Source organism: Palaemon carinicauda, chromosome 11 (genome assembly GCF_036898095.1).
Source record: "Palaemon carinicauda isolate YSFRI2023 chromosome 11, ASM3689809v2, whole genome shotgun sequence".
Classification (NCBI taxonomy): domain Eukaryota; kingdom Metazoa; phylum Arthropoda; class Malacostraca; order Decapoda; family Palaemonidae; genus Palaemon; species Palaemon carinicauda.
In genome coordinates this window covers 140,247,239-140,262,268 of record NC_090735.1, presented here as the reverse complement: position 1 = coordinate 140,262,268, position 15,030 = coordinate 140,247,239, and the positions used below count along the sequence as shown (strand labels likewise).

General features: G+C 42.1%; 1 protein-coding gene across 6 annotated transcripts in view; it reads right to left on the bottom strand.

Annotated features, from left to right (window-relative positions):
• The window catches only part of LOC137650247 (probable glutamate receptor), a 220,340-nt gene that overhangs the window by 32,164 nt on the left and 173,146 nt on the right, over window positions 1–15,030 (bottom strand). For 4 of the 6 annotated variants that reach the window (XM_068383527.1, XM_068383525.1, XM_068383528.1 and 1 more), the window contains one exon: window positions 12,160–12,326. The exons of the other annotated variants lie outside the window; for them this stretch is intronic. In XM_068383527.1, the coding sequence (XP_068239628.1) occupies window positions 12,160–12,326 (167 nt within the window). The remainder of the gene's footprint in view (window positions 1–12,159; window positions 12,327–15,030) is intronic. 6 annotated transcript variants of the gene reach the window in all.

The window sequence follows — 15,030 nt, the reverse complement described above, 5'->3', positions numbered from 1 at the left end:
TTATACTAGTGAAGATAAGATCATGCACGTATATATCCTCTTCCTTAAATGTAACGATCATATACGTTAGAGTCTCAGTGAAATAGCGTAGCCGAGATCTCGACCTGCGCTAGGCTTACCTAGCCTACGCGCTTTAGTATTACTTTAGTACATTATCCCTGTTTACCCTTGCGTATCGTTTTATCAATTCAATGGGAGATAGTATATCTCCTAGAATTAATTATGTAATTCGATACTCGTCTCTTTTAGAGATTTAAGGGTAAACCCTTTCTTCCCACTGAGTGTTGCCATTAGCCGACAACCCCATCTTGGTCTTGCCATAGAGTAGTGTGCTCCAGCTTGACTAGGCTAGTGTTTTCTGTCTTCCCTCCTTGCCGGTGACTATCCCGGCCTGGAATTACGACAGCAATTTGGCTGCCGGGGCAGTAGTCACTACCCTGCCGGCTTACAGTTGCCGACATAGGAAGCCTAGCTTTCCTAGCCCGCATCCGATGTGGTAGTACATTGCCGCCACTTTCTCCCTTGCGGTCTAGAAGACAAGTCTTGTTTCGGCAAGTTCCTGGGCTGAAGAATCTGTATTCTTCTTCCCCCCAAGACGGCGCCGATATTGAAACGATGTTTCTGATTTGTGACCAGAAGTGGCCGGCAATCCTGCCGCCTTCTCTCGACACAACACACAAGACCCTTTCCCTGCCCCCTCTCTGTCCTTTAGCGATAGCCTAGCCATTGCATTGTCTTTGGCCGGTTTCCTACAATCTCCCCGCTTGCCGGGTGGGTTGTGGTGCAGGCCGGGCTCCTTCATAGGCGGCTTGATTGCCGCTCTGACCTTCTCCCTACAGACGCAAGGCTCTGGGAAAGGTTGTGCCGACCATGACGGCTGCCGGTGGGAGACCCTAATGTCTTTGAGTGCTCTTCAGTCCTCTCTTGGACTGCCATCCACATCCCTGAAACCGGCAAAGTAGCCAGCAACAGATCCAGTGGCTGTGTGGAAGCTAGAATGATTCATTTCCCCCTTCCACTTGAACCCTCATTCTGGAAGAAGGCAGTAGGAACAATAGTATCTACACCCTTATTTATTGTACTAAACTTTAATAATAAGGTAGCCCTTCTCTCCATGCTTTCTCTCTCTCTGTCGGCTGGTGTCGTCAGGTACTAACCTAGCAGGCAGCATGCCGGCTGGGCCGGTGCCGCCAGGTACTAGCCTAGCCAGCAACATGCCAGCAGAACTACAGTATATGCTCATACAGTAGCCAGTATTTCTGCAGTACAGTACATACTGCAGGCTGAAAACTATAGTATACATTATACAGTAGTCTATATTTTCCTACAAATTCTGTGTATCCTTTCACAGTCCATTGTTGAGATCAATCATAATATTGAAGTGAAGTATTCCTTCAATATCCTGTTGAGCTATAAGTCATCAGATCATATTTTTTTACCCTACAATATTAATACTCCTTTATGGAAGGGTTAGTGCTAGTATACACTAATTCTAACTCTAGAAGTTAGAGCCCTTCCAATCTAGTTTTCCTTAAATAAGGAAATTCTAAATATTAATATTGAGGGAGGTCACAGCAATTGGCTGGACAGGAGACACAAGTATGTGTCTTTCCTATTTCCTTTCTTGCTTACTATCCTAAGCTATAATGGTATGATAATACCAATTTTCTTGCATGAAAATATATATTTTTATCAAGTGTGATAAATTACCGCATACTCATTTAATTTTCCTTTCTTTACAAGAGGAACCAAATCTGAAATATGAGGTTATGTACTGTAACCACAAAAGTAGGAACTTTTGTGGTCACACTATGTGCAGGTCTCATGCCGCCTGCCCAGTGGCAACCGAAACCTTGAGGTATTTGGACCCCAAGGACTGCAACGTCTGCTCGGCCTAAGTGACCGAGGGTTTCGGCGACCCCAAGTCAGCGGAGTCGAGGGACGTAGCACGAGAAAAGCTTCGCAAATGGGTACAAGGATTCCAGAAGAACTTTCCTGGACCGTACCTCCCCAACGAAATGATGCGAAGCTTGCTGATCCCAAAGGTAACAACTGATGCAGTCGTACCCCAGGCAAAACCCGGGCCTCCTTGCGTCCAGATCGCAGTCGAGGCCGATGTCAGTGAAGCCTTACAAGGCATGGACATCCACCAGGAGGAGAGGATGTCTGAAGTGTCCACAGACAAGGAGAAGGATCTCCTTCAAGAAGATCCTGATGAAGAGGTGACTCTACCACCCGGAGGAGACGAGGATTGCGACTCGACAGAAGCGGAGGACCCCCCTCTGCCTGTGCCGGCATTCCAGCTGACACCGTCTACGTCTTTGGCTCCTACCCCTCCATTAGACAAGATGGGTCATGCAGTGTTGGCCCACATTACCACGCTAATGGAAGCTCTACGTAAGGAGAACGTAGAGATGAAGGAGAAGATAACGGAGGAGTTCCGAGAGGCAACTTGGATCGTCACCTCCCAAGGGTCTTACAAGCAACCCAGAGTGAAGGACCTGCCACCCTGCTCCGAGACCAATCCCTGGAGGTATGCAGAGTTCATGCCGATTACTAACGGCAAACTCTACATTTCAGAGAAGATGGGAGCCGTCCACCTGGACAACATTGAGTTTTGGCCAAACTTTGCGGCTTACCCGGAGTGTTTTATCCGGCTGAAGAGTGAGCCAGCATCTAAAGAAGAGACGGAACCACCAAAGGAGGTCATGGTCTTCGATCACGAAAAGGCATAGGCTCTCTTGACGAGTAGCCTGAAAAAGGCAGGGTACACTAACTCAAGAGTTTCTGCACTGAGCAAGAAACATCCTACTTTTCTTGCTCCTTCTTCGAGAGCTTTCCCCATAACGTTGAAGACTCTTCAAAGCGTGTTTAAGGTCGTTGATGCAGGCAAACCATACCCTACACTAGAGGAGTGTAGGCCTTTGTCTCTGTCCTTGCCCACAGATGAGAAAGAATGGAAGGAGGTCCACCTAACCTTCTCAGTAGTGAAGCATGATGCAGACATCGCAGGACAGCAGTTCAGCGAGAACCTACCGAAGCTATCGGACTTTCTCCTGCGAAGAGAGCAGGAGACAAAGGAGAGGCTAGCTGCCTCCCTTTCCCTCCAGAACTGCATGAAGATGTGCGCAGGCATTGCCAGCACCCCAGATATGTACACGGTCTTGGCCAAGATGCACATGGCCACTCTCGTCAAGGACCTGTACGCTTTCGTGAAGGCCAGGAGGGCCTGTAGGGAGCTTGTGTTTGCCAATGCAACGGTCAAACACGAACCCAGGAAGCTGATTACTTCCTGTATCTGGGGTAAGGACCTCTTCCCAAAGGAAGTGGTCCAAGAGGTAGTCGTGAAAACCGCCACGGAAAATCGGAACCTTCTCCAAAAGTGGGGCATCTCTTCAAAGAAAAAGTCTTCCCCGGATACTGGTCCCCAACACCCAAGAGGAAGACAAAGAAGCCAAGACTACCTTCTCGGCCTGTACAGCAACATCCCACGGTCACCATGACCGCGATGCCCCAAGTGGTTGCTCAACCCCAGACCACCTTCTAAGTGGTGCCTCAACAGCTGGTAGCCCAGTCAACAGCCTTCAACCCAGGGTTTGAGAGGCACACCACTACCTTTTGCCCGAAAGGAAGAGGATCTCAACGGGGTTCCTCAAGAAACCCCTCACGAAGCAGGGGAGGACGTGGTCAGGGTGGCAAACTCTCAGGACCATCTAGGCAATGAGATGCTCCAAGTGGGAGGGAGACTCCACCACTTTCAGGATCGTTGGACCTTCGATCCCTGGGCCCACAGCCTAATCAAAAATGGACAAGGATGGAAATGAAACAGATCTCCACCTTCATTTCCTCAGTTCTTCCAACACTCCACCCCCTTACTGGAAGAATATACCTTAGAACTCTTGAACAAGAAGGTTATAAGGAAAGCAAAGTCCATCAAATTCCAGAGAAGGCTGTTCTGTGTTCCCAAGAAAGATTCGGACAAACTTAGAGTCCTTTTAGACTAGTCGCCCTCAACAAATTCATCGAGAACAACAAGTTCAGGATGTTAACCCTTCAGCACATAAGGACCCTGTTACAGAAAGGGGTGTACACAGTCTCAATAGACCTGGCAGATGCTTACTGGCACCTCCCAGTCAGCCACCCGCTCTCCTCCTACCTAGGATTCAAGTTACAGAAGATAAAGTATGTCTTCAGAGCCATGCCTTTCGGACTAAACATAGCCCCATGGATCTTCATGAAACTTGCGGACGCAGTCGTACAACAACTACGCCTAGGTGTTCAGGTAGCAGCGTACCTGGACGACTGGTTGGTGTGGGCAGCATCCAAGAAAGTGATCCAGTTCCTGGAACATCTGGGATTCAAGATCAACTTCAAGAAGTCTCGACTCTCTCCAGCTCAAGAGTTTCAATGGCTGGGAATCCATTGGAACTTGCAGTCACACTGCCTCTCCATTCCACCAAAGAAGAGGAGAGAGATCGCGGGTTCTGTCAAGAGAATACTGAAATCCGACAGGATCTCAAGACACCAACTGGATAGAGTACTGGGCTCTCTCCAGTTTGCAGCAGTAACAGACCCCGTGCTAAGAGCAGAGCTAAAAGATGCGTCAGGAGTCTGGAGAAGATACGCATCAAACGCTCGAAGAGATCTACAAAGACCGGTACCAACCTTGCTACGATCACTTCTCAAGCCGTGGTCGAAGGTCAAGAGCCTACCGAGGACCGATCTCTTACAACCACCTCCACCATCGGTGACCATCCACACGGATGCCTCGACGAAAGGATGGGGAGGTCACTCCCATCAAAGGAAAGCTCAATGGACTTGGTCATCCCTGTTCAAGACCTTTCACATCAATATTCTGGAAGCCATGGGAGTCCTCTTAACGCTAAAGAAACTATCCCTCACAGATCAGCCCACATCAGGCTGGTCTTGGACAGCGAAGTGACAGTGAGATGTCTGAGCCAACAAGGCTCGAGATCGCCCCACATCAACCATGTGATGTTAGCCATCTTTTGCTCAGCGAAAAAGAAGAGATGGCCCTTATCAGCAGTTCACCTACAAGGTGTAGGTGAACTGTGTGCGGTCTATCCAGGCTATAGCCAATGGAGTCAGAATGGTCTCTAGACACAGAGTCATTCTCCTTCATCTTGGAACAAGTCCCAGAAGTGCAGATCGACCTCTTCGCAACGATCGACAACAAGAAACTACCTCGATATGTAGCCCCATACGAGGACTCTCTGGCAGAGGCGGCGGACGCCATGTCCCTTGACTGGAATAATTGGACCCTGATCTACCTGTTCACACCAACCAATCTCCAGCTGAAGGTCCTCAATAAGCTGAGATCCTTCAAGGGAACTGCAGCACTAGTGGCCCCCAAGTGGCCCAGGAGCAATTGGTTCCCTTGGTGATGGAACTGAAACCGAAGCTGGTCCCTCTACCGTACCCAGCTCTATCTCAACTGGTTCAGAAGTCGACTGTCTTCGCTTCATCACAGAGAACCCAAAACTTTCATCTCATGATTGAAGCCTTAGCAGTAAAGAAAAGATTTGGGATCTCAAAAGGCAGTATAGACTTCTTAGAAGAATACAAGTCAAAGTCAACCAGAAGACAAAAACAGGATGCTATAAGCCCAGGCCTCCAGCAGGAAAAGTAGGTCAGTGAGGAAAGGAAACAAGGAAAATATTAAATATTTTAAGAACAGTAACTGCATTAAAATATATATTTCCTTCATAAACTATAAAAACTTTAACAAAACAAGAATCGGATTTTGAAGCAAAGTGAAAAATCTATTTTTGGGTGAGATGGCCATGTCGTCCTGATGGACCTACCCTCCTTTTCTAAGAAAAGGTTTAGGTAGTAATCCCTCCCGAAACTACTATATCTGTAGCACCATGCTCAATGCTACAAGGAATGAGCGCCATCTTGGGTATTATTATTATTATTATTATTATTATTACTAGCCAAGCTACAACCCTAGTTGGAAAAGCAAAATGCTATAAGCCCCAGGGCTCCAACAGGGAAAAATAGCCCGGTGAGGAAAGGAAATAAGGCAATAAATAAATGATGAGAATAAATTAACAATATATCATCCTAAAGACAGTAACAGCATCAAAACAGATATGTCCTATGTAAACTATTAACAACATCAAAAACATGTCATATATAAACAATAAAAAGACTCATGATAACGGCTCCCCTTCAATTTCGCCACTCCTCCCCCTCAAAGCAAAAACGCTATTTGGGGTGAAGATTGCCATGTGTCGTATTAAGATATACGTTCCCTGATATTATGCGATATCCTTAAGAGAAATTTTAAGGATACTCGCGCCAAGAGTTAGAATTTTGGAGACCTATGGTCAATTCTCTGGGAGTATCACTAAAGCCAAATACCCCTTAGAAAGCTGTCTATAGGAAGCTTCCATCAGGACGACATGGCCATCTCACCCAAAAATAGATTTTTCGCTTTTGCTTTAAAACCCGTTTAATGTATCATAGTGAGTTAGTATGCTTTTATTGATAATACAGTATACAGTATCCATTCTAAATTAAAAAAATATTAAGAAAAGATTTAATATGTCGAGTTCATGCTCTGTCATATGTCTGGTGACGTTATATTTCTGAAAAAACCACAGAAAACGAGCAGGCAAATCGATTGATCGCCTTTCAATAGGCTATTGATTCTTGTAAGTGTTCCCGTAATCAAAATACCGAGTAAAGATACAAAGTATTTCAAAAGTCTTTATCAGTTGTTATTAGTACTACGTAGCATAAATTTGACACTACAACTAGGACAGAATATCATTTTACGCATTTCATTCACTTTGATTCATAGGGTATATCAATATTCATCTAATGAAAGTACACTAATACGACAAATATTTTCTTAAAGTAATATATTGTCTTTTTTATTATATATATAAAATAATTTTGCTGGGTAAGTTTGTATTTTTTTCTTGCAAAAAAAATAGAAAATAGTTTTACATTTTTTTGCAAGTCATTCTTGGTCGAGTTCATATCACAGTGCACAAGTCAGGTGAAGTCATATTTTGGCCGGAAGGAGATTGGTGATTTCCTATAGATTTGATACAGAGAAATCTTATTATTCCCTTCATATATGTAATATATATAAATATATATATATATATATATATATATATATATATATATATATATATATATATATATATATATATACATATATATATATATATATATATATATATATATATATATATATATATATATATATATATATATATATATATATATACTTATGTAATATATATGAATATATATACATACATATATATATATATATATATATATATGTATATATATACATATATATATACATATATATATATATATATATATATATATATATATATATATATATATATATATATATATATATATATATATATATATATATATATATATATATATATATATATATATATATATATATATATATATATATATATATATATATATATATATATACAGTGAGCCCTCGCTACTTCACGGTTCGACCATTGCGGATTCACCACTTCGCAGGTTTTTTCATAACCCATATATATAAACATATTGCGGATTTTCCGGAAATTTCGAAAATACCGCGATATCTGAAGACCCCAAATACGATATTTCGTTACCTATGATTCCATTAATACTGTAATGAGTAATATCTGCTCTTACTGATTGTTCATTGCATTACATATGACATATAATTCAGTACAGAAAGAAATAAAACACGAAAAGACAATGTGATCATACGATAATTCAGTATACAGTACGTAGTAAAATTAAATCGAACATGAAACGCAAATCAGATGCAGTCATACCATATTAGAATAGTGTAAGGCTGCTGATGGCTACTACTGTACTACAAATGTAATGGATGTGCATCTTTTCCATGAATCTTTTGTATGTATACGTACGTAGTACTGCATCCAATAATATTCTTTGTTGCAAAAATCACATCTCGAATAAGCGTACGAGAGAGAGAGAGAGAGAGAGAGAGAGAGAGAGAGAGAGAGAGAGAGAGAGAGAGAGAGAGAGATATATCCTACAACAAAACAACAGTAAAATAGCGTACGTAAAGCTGTACTGTATACGTAGGGTACCTTGTACTTTGAATTGGTAACTACAGTACTACGTAACATATAAGACGGATTGTGATTGGTTCAAGTGCTGATAGATGACGAATCAGAACCCAAGTTTTGTAATCTAGCCTGTGATTAGTGTTTTGACCGCTTCTCCAACCTGCAGCATCTTTTCGCGGCCACTTTGTCTCCCGCCGTATCGCTGTGTAGATGTTGCTAAGTTATTGTGAACTTTAATCTGTGCTGTGCGTGACTGTTTTAAGTTGAACTTTTTGTTGAACTTTCTGTTAAACCCTACTGTACAATGGCTCCCAAGCGTTCTGCTTCTACTAAGGCTGGTAGTGAGCCTAAACGCCACCGAAAGATGATGACGATTGCTGAGGAGGTGACGCTTCTCGATATGTTAAAAGACGGTAGAAGTTACGTGGCCGCAGCCCGCCATTTTGGAGTCAACGAATCCACCGTTCGCTATATCAAGAAGGACGAGGCGAACATTAGAAAGACGGCTACCATCACCTTTAGCAGATCAGCGAAGTGAGTCGTTACCACGCGTAATAAAACGATTGCACGCATGGAAGGTGCTTTAGCAGTGTGGATTGCCGACTGCTGGAAGAAGAACATAGCCTTGGATACGAACACCATCCGAACCAAGGCTTTGGGCTTGTGTGAGAATTTTGCGGCAAAGGAACCTCAAGACGACTATGGCGACCATGCTGAAGATGATGATGTAGATGAACCTCAACCAGGGACATCCACTGATTCCCAGCGTCAGAAACAACGTTTTTCCGCCAGCAAAGAATGGTTCGCGAAGTTTCAGAAACGCTTCGCCCTGAAAAGCGTTTCCCTGCATGGCGAAACTGATTCCGCTGACACTGCCGCTGCTGAAACTTACGTGAACGAGACGTTCAAGAATATTATCGCTGAAGGTGGATACAAGCTGGAACAAGTGTTTAATGTGGATGAGACCGGCTTGTTTTGAAAGAGAATGCCGTCGCGAACTTTCCTGTTCAAAGAACCAAAGCCTCTGGCTTTAAAGCATTCAAGGATCGCGTTACCCTCGTGATGTGTGGCAATGCTGCTGGATTTTTGCTAAAGCCGGGGCTTATTTACAAGTCGAAAAATCCTCGCACTTTGAAAAATAAAAATAAGAATCTCCTTCCCGTGTACTGGATGCATAATCAAAAAGCATGGATTACGAAGATGCTGACCTCCAACGGGTTCTACCAGTGTTTCATCCCGCAAGTCAGTAAATATCTCTTAGAGAAGGGCTTCCCATTCAAGATCCTTCTCCTTATGGATAACGCTGGTGGACACGCAACTGACCTGTTGCATGAGGGCATTCAGGTTGAGTTCCTGCCACCCAACACCACGTCATTAATTCAACCGATGGACCAGGGGGTTATCAGGGCGTTCAAGGCCCTCTGTACGAAGAATACCTTGGCGGACCTCGTTGCGTGTGTGGATGCTGCCCAAGAAGATGAAGATGAAGATTTTAATTTGAAGGCGTTCTGGCGGAAGTACACCATAGCCACGTGCCTGCAGAACATTCAGAAGGCACTGCAAGAAATGAAACCGGCAACCCTTAATGCGAGCTGGAAGAAGTTGTGGCCGCAGCTTGTTTACGACGACGAGGGATTTACTCCGTCTGAAATCCAACACTCTGCAATACGCAAATCTGTGCAGTTGGCTGCGATAATTGGAGGTGACGGGTTTGGCGACATGACGACTGAAGACATCGACGAGTTGTTGGACTGCCATTCCCAGCCGATAACTGACGCAGACCTAGAAGACCTGACAAAATCGGCCAGTGAAGAAGAGAGCGAAACACAGGAAGAGACCAAGAAAATGTCGAAGAAATGGGCTTAACATTAGAACGGCTTGCCAAGGTCTGCAACCATGTGAAGGAGGTGAAAGAAATGTTGCAAGAGTGGGACGAGGATATGGTTTGGTCTATGCAATTCTGCAACAAGATCGATGACATCATGACTCCCTACAGGATGCTCTTAGAGCGAAAAAAGAAGCAGCGGCAGCAACTTCCGATCACAATGTTCTTCCAGCCTCGCAAAAAAGAGCCAGTTCCTCCTGCTAGTACGCCTTCGGAAGAAATTGAAGAAGTTTCCCAGGAAGAAGTTGAAGAGGTGTCCCAGGAAAAGACACCTCCATCTGAAGAGACGTAAAATACTATCATTGGCTGCACAGTAGAAGACATCATCAGCTTCATCATCATCATTTCTACTGTGCAGCAAATTCATCGCCATCATCATTCAAGTTTTTCTTCCACTTCTTTCGTGGAGAGTACAGTAATAATCTTTATTTTTTACTTTAATATTCTAACATTTTAATATTTGTGCCTGTTTTAGTTTAGTACTGTATGCATTAAGTTAAAGGGAAGGTTTTTAAAGTCTGAAGAGTATACATGTTGTAACCTATCATATTTTTTTTTGTTTAAAATTTACATTTACGTACGTAAAACAATCTCTCTCTCTCTCTCTCTCTCTCTCTCTCTCTCTCTCTCTCTCTCTCTCTCTCTCTCTCTCTCTCATAAATTGTTTTCCTGCTTTGCTACGTACAGTATGTACTGTATGATTTTATATAGATACGGTAAATAATATTTGTAATAACATATTTTCTAAAAGCTTTTACTGTAATATCATTATTTATCACTTTCATCATGCGCGTTAAATGCCTTCTTTGTTTACTGAGCGTGGTTGTTTACTGAGCGTACTTTATAACGCCGTCGTTTCAGGCGGCGTCATAAAGAAAAACATTTCATTTGGAAGTCCTAAGAAAAATTAAGTAAAACATTGGTACAGTAATAACAAAATCAACATACTGTACTGAATAATAAATATATCGATGCAAAAACTAACCTATACACAGATGTGTGAATGCGTTTGTTTCTTTATTATGATCAGAGATAAACGTAAACAAAACATTGGTTGCCATTTTTTATCGTGCTTTTTGGCGTGTTTAGGAAACGCATGATATAAAATCGCCTTTAATATTTGTGCCTGTTTTAGTTTAGGGTACTGTAGTACATGCATTAAGTGTTCTGCACATTAAAGGGTAGTTTGTTAACAGTACTACGTACAAGGGAAGGTTTTAAAAGTCTGAATATACATGTTAAATAAATACGTAAATATGGTGTCACTACTTCGCAGATTTTCACCTATCGCGGTCGGGTCTGGAACCTATCTACCGCGATAAACGAGGGCTCACTGTATATATATATATATATATATATATATATATATATATATATATATATATATATATATATATATATATATATATACACTCGTCTTCCTCCCCATTTATTGCCCCAATTAGTCAAAGGACTAGGTTCCACTTGGCACCTTGAAAACAACTACCCTTTCTTCCATAAAGGCTGCAGCTATCTAAGGCCTTAGCCTCTTGAAAGAAGCTTGTCATGCTTAATATGGAAGTGTCACTAGGATCCAAACTGGAAAGCTGTATGTGGATCAAGTGCGCTATTGATCAGTTACGTGATAAGGTTTTAAATAAAGGAAATAAAGTGTGTGGCTTACATAAGACCTAAAAAAAAGTTTGTAAAACAATAAGTGGAGACGCAATCTGGAGTTTCTTGAAGTTGTATGAAATATATAATGTTGAGAGCAATTAAATGTTTTTAAAATGGAAGTGAATGTGTGTAAAAATATCTGTAATTGATGGCATAATACATGCTGTATAAGAACGTACAGGGTGAGGTTTGAAGATATGAACAAAGTGGGATTAAACAGTTAATACAAATGGCAAAATGAATCAAAGAATTTTGATGGGCTTGATCATGTGGAAAGAATAGATGGCAAGGAAATTAAGGCTTACAGATGGATGAAAAGGCCTTGATATTCAGAAGATGCAGCTGTATGTACAGAATGAAACTACAAAATTAAACAAATTGATCTTTATCTTTCTTAACTTTCTTATGAGGGTCTTGCAACCTCCCTCACTCCTCAAGAAAAAAATAAGTCATGGCTATTTTTGCAAAGATTTGCAACCTAGTACCTTTCTTCACAAAACAGAACATTAAACTTACACACGAGTGAGTGCAGCTATGACGGGAGAACCTTTCTGACAAGCAAATCCCACGTACGATGGCAGAAATCTTTCTTTACTTAAGTAAATTCTCTCCTTTCCAAACATCACTTTAAATAAATTTCCAAAGTTATCACTTGTTATGAACACGAACTTTTCCTCTAGAACCTGCAAGGGATTAAAATCTGGAAATATAAAATAAGTAAATCACAACTTAACAACAATAGTAATATATGCTTGACTGTTGTAAATATTTGAGTTTGAGCACTGGTTGCCACGTTTTCCTTTTATTTCCTGTATCATTCACATGAAGGAGAAATAAAAAGAGGAACTACAGCCAAGAGGAGATATTTATGAATTATAAGAAAGTACAAGATACCAGAAGATACTTTTAACAACGAAATCTTCTCAAATATTCAGTAGTCAAGGAATAAGTAAGGAAACAAAGACATTAGGTTTGGCGCAGAGTAACTCCAAAGTCTTACTAAGACTGAAAAGTTCCAGTACCTGGGACACTACTATGAACGAAGACCATCCAACAGTTTTACAGATAGCACACAGACTTAAAAGCTGTGTGGTGTATATGAGGTGGCAAGAAAATAATATATTTAATATATCTTGAAATATTCCAATATTGGATTTTGTGATTTTCTCCTCGGTTGCATCTTAAAATACACTTTTTGTAAGAGCTTATCAATGGGTGAAATTATCGTCTGTTACACAAGTTGCCAACAGCATTATTTCTTCTCAGTGACGTCAGGAAAGTATCTACACGTATAGTGTAGTGTCATTATTCAAATGAGCTCAATTGGTTGCAATAGTGTAAGCTTGCCTTGAATTTCTGCTACATAAAATAGCAGATGATAATTCAAAACAGAAGATCTCCATGCCTAAATGACACAGAATAAGGAGAGACTTAGGTGTTCCTATAAGTAGCTTCCTAAGAGATATTTGACTACAGTGATATCCCCAGAGAATTTACCTTTAGGTCTCCAGAATTCTAACTCCTGGCGCGAATATCCTTAAAATTTCTCTTGAGGATATTGCATATATCAGGGGACGTATATCTTGATACGACACATAGCAATCTTTACTCCGAATAGCGTTTTCGCTTTGAGGGGGAAAGTGGCAAAAATGGAAGGGGAGCCGTTATCAAGGTACCCTTCCTCCCGTATTACTACTGAGTATCTAGATGGCACTGTATGTCAACCCAGCGCGCTATTCCTATTGTTGTAGCGGTTTAGCACAGTGATTTTCCGTTACTCTTTCGTTACACTCTGGTTTTTTGGATTTGTCATGCAATCTCCAGCCTCTTCTGCCTCTGGAAAGTTGAGTATTTGATCTTTAAAGTGTACATATTTTTGCTCCTGCCTCACAGTGAAATTAGATTAATTTCAAGTGTTGGAGCTTCGCCTTCACAGGAGGGGCCATGGGCGCTGTCGTTCATAACGCATGTGTTATTTAGTTAGTCCTGAACGACTTTCCCGGTCTTAATAACATGAATATTTACGAAACTATTCAGTTCAAATATTCTAGGAAGTTATATATGTCGATTGTATTCTTTAGAGTTTCGGCGATTCAGGAAACCGAACCTCGCCCGCGCTAGGCTTCCTAGGCTACGCGCTTTAGTTTACCTTCATGCATGATATAGAACGACATTCCTAGTTGTAATAGCATTTAAATATGAAGCTATTTAGGCAATTTATACTTGTAAGATATATTGATTGCATATATTTCCTTTTCCTCATCGATCGTATACGAAAGAGTTTCGGCGATTAAGGTAATCGAATCTCGCCTGGCTCTAGGCTACTAGCCTAGGCGCTATAGTATACTTTCATACATGTTCCCTGTTTACCCCCGTGTATCGTTTTATCAATTCAGGCGGAGATAGATATCTCCTAGAATTATTATATAAATCAATACTCGTCTCCAGTGGAGATTTAAGGGTAATCCCTCAATCCCTCTGAGTGCAGCCATAGGCATGGTTTTGCCATGAGTAAACACTCCGGCTTGACTAGGCTAGTGTTTTCTGTCTCTTCCTTTGCTGGCAGATAGCCGACTTTGGGTTTTCGACAGAACCTCAGAGTATTCAGTCTTTTGCCGGTGGCCAGCCAGCAGGGTGAGTAGTCACTCCCCTGCTGGCCTTCAGCTGCCAGCATAGGAGGCTAGACCTCCCTAAGCCGCACTTGAGGTGGTTGTGTGATGCCACCACCTTCTCCCCTGCGGTCTAGAAGACTAGTCCTGTGCTGGCAGACCCTAGGCTGAAGAATAGACATTCTTCTGCTGCCTAGGGTAGCGCCTGCACTGAAACGATGTTTCTCCCCTGTTGTGAGGGGGCGGTAAGCCTGCAGCCTCCTCCTAACTCTAGTTCGGCAGACCCTAGGCTGAGGAATAGATATTCCTCTGCTGCCTAGGGTGGCGCCGATATTGAAACAAAGTTTCTTCTTTGTGTGGTAGGGCCGGCAACCCTGCCGCCTCCTTCCACACTTTATACCCACTCTGTCCTTTAGTGATGGCCTAGCCATCGCAACTCTTTGGCCGTCGTCCTGCAAGTTCACCGCTTGGCGGTGGGTTGTGGGGCTGGCCGGGCCTCCTACATAGCACCTGTTTAGTCGTTCAGTCTTCCCTTATGGACGCAAGGCTCCGTGAAAAGCTGTGCCGGCTGTAGCAGCTGCCGGTGGGAGACCCTTATTCTGTAGTGTGTTCTTCAGTCCTCTCTTTGACTTTCATCCACATACCCGGGGCTGGCAGTGACCGGAAACGGTTTGTGTGAATGGATGGAAGCCTGAATGATATATTCTTCCCTTCTATTTGAACCCTCTTTCTGGAGGAAGGCAGTAAGATTAAGTACTTACACCTTAATTTATTGTTA